The 7400-nt window shown below is 44.1% G+C and overlaps 1 protein-coding gene across 1 annotated transcript in view; it reads right to left on the bottom strand.

Moving 5' to 3' along the window:
• Positions 1-2277: 2277 nt before the first annotated feature.
• Positions 2278-7400, bottom strand: part of DCAF12 (DDB1 and CUL4 associated factor 12) — a 29307-nt gene continuing 24184 nt past the window's right edge. The window contains exon 9 of the mRNA XM_080363027.1: positions 2278-6967. Within this exon, the coding sequence (XP_080219153.1) occupies positions 6809-6967 (159 nt within the window). The 3' untranslated portion in view covers positions 2278-6808. The remainder of the gene's footprint in view (positions 6968-7400) is intronic.

Genomic DNA, 7400 nt, shown 5'->3' with positions numbered 1-7400 from the left:
ATTTGAAGGAACTTCAAAGTTAGCAAGAACTAAAAAGATCAGATTGAGTCTGCAGTGAGGTACAGGGAGAACAGTGAGCACAGGCAGTATACATACATGGGAGCTCCTTGATCATGTGTTAATATCAATACACTGCTAACTAATTGTGCTGATTCTAAAAACAAAGATAGCCTCATGGATCAACAGAATGCAGTACCATACTTCAGTTAATTATGGATACGTGAGCCCTTTGAAGGCCACAGCAAGTGAAGCAGCATTCCTGTTTCCGTGCTCTTATGATCGTTCCAGCTGCAAAGGGACATCTTGTATTTATCACACCATCCTCTATTGCCGGCATAGGAGATGGCAACTCAGCCCGAATTCCAGATGTCACTTTAAGAACAAAAGTATCCTTTGCCAATTCAGAAAATTAAGCCAAACATGTAAAGCCTTTGTATTGAAAAAAATGAAAACTTTTCAGAGAGGAGAAACAATTTACAAGGTAACTCTGATAACCAAGCTGCACATGCAGACAGGCTGGTTTTGCATACTATCTGCCATCTCCCACTGCTCCATTTGCAAGCTGCATCAATAATTTTGAACAGTTTTACCTTATAGTTAAAAATGTGCACTGTAATATTTGAAGAGAGCTGTTACTGCTTCACTTCACAGCTCCTGTGACCAGGTCAGGATCCAGTGCTGCTTCTGACACAGCTCACAACAGAAACAGCAAGCTGAGAATGGCTCTGTTAAATGTGTGGAATTGCAAGAGTTGTTAACAAACATCAGACCTTGGATCTAGAACAAAAGCCGGTAAGTATCAGCAAGTCCTGATATTTTTTCCCCCCCTCAAGGCTTTGGATCTTATAAAATATATTTGGGGAGAAAGAAAGAAAAAAAAAAGGGGGGGGGGGAGGGGAACAAAATAAAACAAAATTTAAAAAAAATAAAAATAGAAGAAAAAAACCCACCCAAACCACAACATTACACACAGTTAACTGTAGGACATCCTACCCTCAGGTAACAAGTTGCGATCACTGCACATTTTAAAACAACTTGTGTAGTTTGTGCATCATATACAAGTACATCATAGGCAATGGGGAAGATCCAGCATTTGTGTACACATTAAGATACAGGTGAGCACTGATAAATGTCACAGGTAAGACTGATCCCAAGACAAACCAGTGCATTGATTTGTGTCTACACCACATCCTAAAACCAATGGAACAGGTCACAAGTAATGGTACAAACCTGTTGCAACTTCAACATGTACATCTTAGAAAAAGACAATGGATGTACCCAGCCCTAAGACAGTGATGAGTTTGAGATAACTTTACAAAGATCAAGGTACCAGAACAGGAAGGCACATTAACCTCTGGTTGGTCCGTTTCAGTATTATTTGGATGAGTCATAGTGATTTATATACCCTGAGACTGTGGGAGGCCTTGAAAACGAAAGGAGACCAGGCGAATGGGCAAATAAAAAGTACAAGTTTAATGAGATTTTAAGATTCAGCACCTGAATTTTCCCTTTTAATAAGGGCATCTAGAAAAGCAGTTCCTAAGAAAACAATGTATTGACTCCTAGATTTTTGTTCTTAGGCCAAAGAATTAAAATCTAGGACTATAGAGATATCACATTATGTTGCAAGGTTTTTACATACCCTCTCGGTTTCACTCTAATGACCAGAATTTGTACACAATCAAGTGTTTTACTTGGTGGTTTTTTGTGTACAGAAACGGTGAGGCAGCCCATGTTTTTCTCAGCCCTGGCACCCTGTGTTAGATCTGCGTGCACTTCTCAGAGCGTCCAGCTCCCACCAGGGCGCTGGAGGGAAAGGCTGTTAGAAAACGGCACCCAATTTTTAGCTGCGAAGATTCCTTTCTGTCAACAGCGTTCTTTTGATTAGTCAAATACCACATGGTTACGATGAAGAAATGCAGCATCGCAAGCAAAAAGGTACTTCCTAATTTAAATCCTTGAAAATTAGCGTGGAGAAACAAGAATGACAGGGATATCTACTTGATCTCTCTGAAAATGTTTCTGATTAAGCCCTTTCACAAGTACCTCCTGAGCAATCAGGAGCTCTCCCCTCTATGTTTTTAAACTCCTCAGGAGTCCTGAGAGCAATACCAAACACCGTTGGGCTTTCACCTTTTCTCTTGTTCCCCCCTGCCCACCCTCACCGCACCCCAAAGTGCCGGCTTGCAGAGGCAAGGGAGAGATTCATTCAGACAAGATGTGCTGTCTTCTTTCCACTCCCCCTTGTCTGCAACCTGGACAAACTCCTGCTGTCTGTGCTTCAGAGACTTTAAAATAAGTTACTGAAGGCACCGCAACACTCAGAAATGCATTTTGAGTTGAGGTCGCACCGTGGGCTGTGGCTGTGGCGTGGCCGGTGGTGCGTACGGGGATTTTCGCTTGGCTTTAAGCTGGAGAGCATGTGCCTGGCCAGTGTGGGAGCCCAGGGCCAGCATGGGCTGGTGACAGAATCAGTGCTGCCTGCATCACATGCAGCTCTGCAACAGCGCTCCGGGAACGAGCCGCACCCCAGCGCAGACTGCTGCTGTTAGTCACAGCAGCAACTGAGACAGAAGCTAATTATGAACCTCTCAGACACCTTGGAAACGTGGGTTTATGGAAAATACGGGTATCAGACCACCACAAACAGATCTCAGAGCTCCCACCTGGCTGCTTGAAAGATGCTGCTGCTTTGCCCAGATGCAGTAATTCACAGCCCGTCTGCTCTTGGTTTCTTGCAAACAAACAAAACAGGTGACCTCCGTGAAGGGTCTAGGCAAGCCTGCTTTATTTCCCACCTGCACCAGGTGAGGGACATCAGTTCACATGTCAGTAAGCGCCTCTCAGCTGAGGGGCAGAAATTAAGACACCAAACCACCGCTCAGCATAGCTGGATCATAACTTTAATCTGTTAACTCTGCAGCTGCAAAATACATACAAAGCAAGTGCTCAGCTGAAGGAAGAAGATGAAATTCTGGAGAAGAACAAGTGATACATAAGTATCTTAATCCTTAAGATACAAAAAGCTGCCAAGGACTTGAAATGGAGGCAGCAAATATATCCCCATAACAAAGTTCAGGAGTCCCCCTCAATAAAGGGAGTCACAAGAGTCACCCACAACATGAACATAACCTTTGTGGACAGACTAAGTCCAGTAAGATCACTGGGGACTCTTGCAATTCATCTCAAAAACTAATCTATGTGGAAAATTAACAACTGAGACTAGGAACAAACACCTATTAACTATTCTTTGGTAATTTACTCACCCTGGACTAACACCAGCAGCACTGAGGAGGGAACCAAACAAGTGGACTCAGTTTACAACACGAGGAGTGCACCAGCGATTCTCACTGTCTGACTTGACTGTACAAGGGAGAAAACTGGAGGAATTACCAGGAATAAGGTGTTTGGTGAAGAGGGTGAGCACCACCCTCATTGCTGTACTCAAGCTAACACTGCAAAGAAGCTTCTGCTTCCTTAGCAATGTCCATCACATAATACCCAGTTGTTACTGAGGGGCTGCTACCCAGTAATTAACAAGCTGTGTATTACCAAACCCATAATTAAGTCACTAGTTTGATTACGAATACAGAAAATGTAATAACTAAAGATACCCAAATTAACATGGCAGTCTACTGAAAAGAGCTGAGCAGTAACATTAACTGCTTCCTACACTCACCAAAAGATCCCACAAACCTGAAATGTCAATAACAGCAAGAAAAGCCTCAAGGTCTGTTATGACTGAAGTTCTTTTCTCCCCTTCAAGTGCCCAAGGTGAGACAAAACAGAGTCTGTTGTCCCCAGGAACAGACTGTTACTGTGTAATCCCCTATCAGTCAAATATGTGCAAGGACAACTGCCCAGTTCCACAGCCTGAGCCAGTCTCTAAGGTCTACCCAGTTTTAAAATAAAGCAAATTGAAGGTCTCAAGCATGGCTTGACAAAATGCCAGACAGCCCATTTCTGCTTGACAGAGGTCACCTCTCCAAGTACAATAGTGCTGCAGTAAAGACTGGGATGATTTGGGGTGGAGGGGATAAACCCAAACAGAACATTCAGGAGGGCAGGAAAGAGCAAGGGAGAGAAATCAAGAAACATGGGAAAAGATAAAATGGTCTGAAAACATCCCTGCCACCGGGTCTCAGCAGAGCACACCGAGCTGTTCAAGCTACAGAAGTGTAGTCACCAGACCGAATTCCATCCACAATGGGGTTGTATCTCTTATTTGAACAATGGGGTGCACCCAGTTCACCCCTACAGCCCAGAGATTCCCTGCTGCACAGTCATTCCTACCCCTGCCTTTCTCACCCTGATCCTGGATTTCAATTCTGGTGTCTACCCCAGCAGGGCAACAAAGTCAAGTCAGAAAACACAGCTTCTCCTCTTATTTCTCCTATCACTTATATTTGGACAGTTGGAATATCGTGACCTTTCTCTGCCTCAATTTCTAACACTGACTGGACCAAACTGACGTATGACCAACCACAAAATATTCTGAAACTTAACATCTGTATCCCTACAAGTATTTAAAACCACTGGAATAAGCTAGAAATTAAACTCTCTCTGGCTGAATTTGCGTGCTTGCAGCGCTATCTAGTTTGTTCCCATTTTTTTGCAGGGCTTTTCATACAGCAACAAGGATGGCGCCCTCCCCAAGAGAAACTGTCTCTGCAAAAGGGCACCCTGAAAGCAGAACTGATGGAAGCACATGAGGCTTGAGGCATTTTACATCATTTCCCAGATTTTTCTGAAAGCTCTCTAAAGCTTCCTATACAGAAAATAAGGGAAGAAGAGGGGGCTCACACTACCAGGCTTTAGGGCCACACGCCGTGGTGCTCCAGGAGACAAGAATCAGGAGTGGGACACCCTTCCCAGGGGTGACAAGGTGACATCTTCAGTAACCTACAGGCTGCAGAAAAATCAGCCTCTGTGTTTGGAGGCTGAAGCTCAGTCCATAAAAATACCTTTCCTGCCCCCTCACCCAGACATGGAATATGCTTCAATTAATAGCTCAACATCAGGGCTAGGATTTCCAGACGAGGAGCCCTCCTTTGGCACTGGTGATGCTAAGTGTCTAACTAGCAACTGTTGTTTCAGCAGAATTGGAGGATACACGAGTAGACTCAAGTGTCTAGTTTCTTTAAAAAAAGAAGCAGCACCTCAAACCAAGCCTGAATTAAAAAGAACTAAGCTGAACATGTTCCCTGTGACAGGGTGATCTTACGCAGTGGCTGCAGGAGTCATCCTAGAAATACACAGCCTGCCATACTTCGCCTAGTGTTTTTCTTTATACCCTTTATGTCTCAAAACCCCTAGAATGACCAAAGCAGTATGTTGCCACCACAGAACAACACGGGCACCATTACAACATCTTTAAAAAACAATTAACAACTCTAAGATTTTGGAGCTCCTTTGCTAACCCATGGTTTATAACTAGCAGAGGGAGCTGCATTCCTTGCAGGATTTCCATCCAAGTCTCCGCTACCAACTGGAACTCAAGCCTGAGCCTCACTGCTCGGTGTTACTGATGAACGTACTGAGTCCTGGATGAGAGGGGCTGCAGGGACACACGCAGAGCAGGAACTGTGTGCGGGACCAGAGCTCCTCCGCAGTGCTGGTGATCTCCAGCACAGACCCCAGAACAGAGCATGTCCCAGCCTCGTCCTTCTCCTCAGCTTTGGCCAACTGCCCGTGTGGCACCAAAGCAGTGAGGTGCAGGCATGTGCTGCTCCACAGGTGACAGGAGCAGGGAAAGGCATCAATCCCAGCAGAGGACAGAGGCGGCAGTAACAAGCCCAGATTTTGGTGCGTGCCAGAAGGCACCCTGGAGTCCCGCATTTTAGCCTGGCACAAAGAAGGTCCTGGGTTTTAGGCAGTTTATGAAGAACCCGCGAGCTACCGCAGCAGCATACACAGGAACCTTGGCTCATCTGGAAAACAGATTATTTTCTTGTGAATGACAAGCATGCTCATGTCCCTAACCCCTATTTCCTCTCAGCACCCCTGCAGGCCTCAAATGCAATGTCACCCTGCAACAGCCATCCTGCAAAACAGCCTATGCAAAGTCCAGTTGTGCAAGCTGACACCTGGGACAGGCAGAGAAGGAACAGAAGACATATTTAGGTCCTGGCATTGCTGAAAACTACAGTTCAAATACAAATGCACTTCAGACACATCCCGCACTGCTGCAGTTTGGGCTTGATGGGCAATACCCCTGGGGAATCAACCCCTGGGCTCCAATGAGTGCAGCTTAAAATTACCATATTAATCTATGTATAAACTGTGTCATTAGACTTGTACTTTTAAAAAATAACATCAACCCAGGCCAGGGCCAGGCTCTGCAGATAAAGTAGTAGTTTATCTCTTATAAATATTTTTAATATTTTTTAATTACAAGTAGTCCTCACTCCAGGCAATGTAACTGACACAAAGTACCTGCACACACACAGCCCCATGGCTTTCACAGAAAGCCCAGGAGCAACTACTCTATAAGAAAGGAATCCCACCTCACAGCAAAGTAGGGGAGGGGGCACATGGCCAAAATAGCCTAAATGTGGGGGAAGAGTCATTTGGAGTAAGTACAATAAAAAGGTATTTCAAAAACCCTTCATATAGAGGATCAAGGAGGTTAAAGCAAAAAACTGGTTCAAAAAGATGTACAAAAATGTTGGAGACCAACAGAAAACTGCCAAAAAAACCCTTGCATTTAAATCAGAAATCAATGGCATTACACAATTTTGCTGTTACAAAAAAAGGAAAAAGAAAAGTGGAAATCTGTGCAGAGATCACCATTTATAAAGAGTTATCATTAGCTCCAGAGACCAGCATAATTCCCATGAAGTCCTGATGGAAGGGGTCCTCCTGCCACGAAGAGTTTTGTTCCAGACGAGTCGTAGCAGTGGGTGTAAACAGCATTCGGGAAGAAATTTATGTCAGAAAAATAATTCCTCCAGGTTTCATCATGATTCTGTTAAAGCAAAGTTGAAATTGTTACTGCTGCCAAACAAACCCAAAACCTTGTTTCACAACAGCAGAAGGTAACTTCCAGAGCCTAAAAAAGGGATCTTTTCTGCTAATGCTCCCTGAAGCTTCAGACAGATCAACCTGAAGATACCAGCATTGTCCTAAAGCTTTTTCTGAGGACATTTGGGCCAAACATGGGAGGGGGAAAGATGTCAAGTTTCATTAGTTTTTCAAGTTACATCACGATATAAAACATAATGTAGGAAAGTCAGACAAAGCCATTAACTGTCTTATGGTAACACACAGGAAATTGAACTCCAGTGCTTGTCCTGGCATTAGCTCAGGAAGCCACAGTTTCTAAAACAGTTCACAATTAAATTAAATCTTACTTTGAGCACCATGTCAGAGTAGCACAGTTTTAAAGGAAGACTATGTAT

This window comes from Nesoenas mayeri, assembly GCF_963082525.1.
Source record: "Nesoenas mayeri genome assembly, chromosome: Z".
In the NCBI taxonomy this organism is placed as follows: Eukaryota; Metazoa; Chordata; class Aves; order Columbiformes; family Columbidae; genus Nesoenas; species Nesoenas mayeri.
This window is presented reverse-complemented; position numbering and strand designations above follow the sequence as displayed.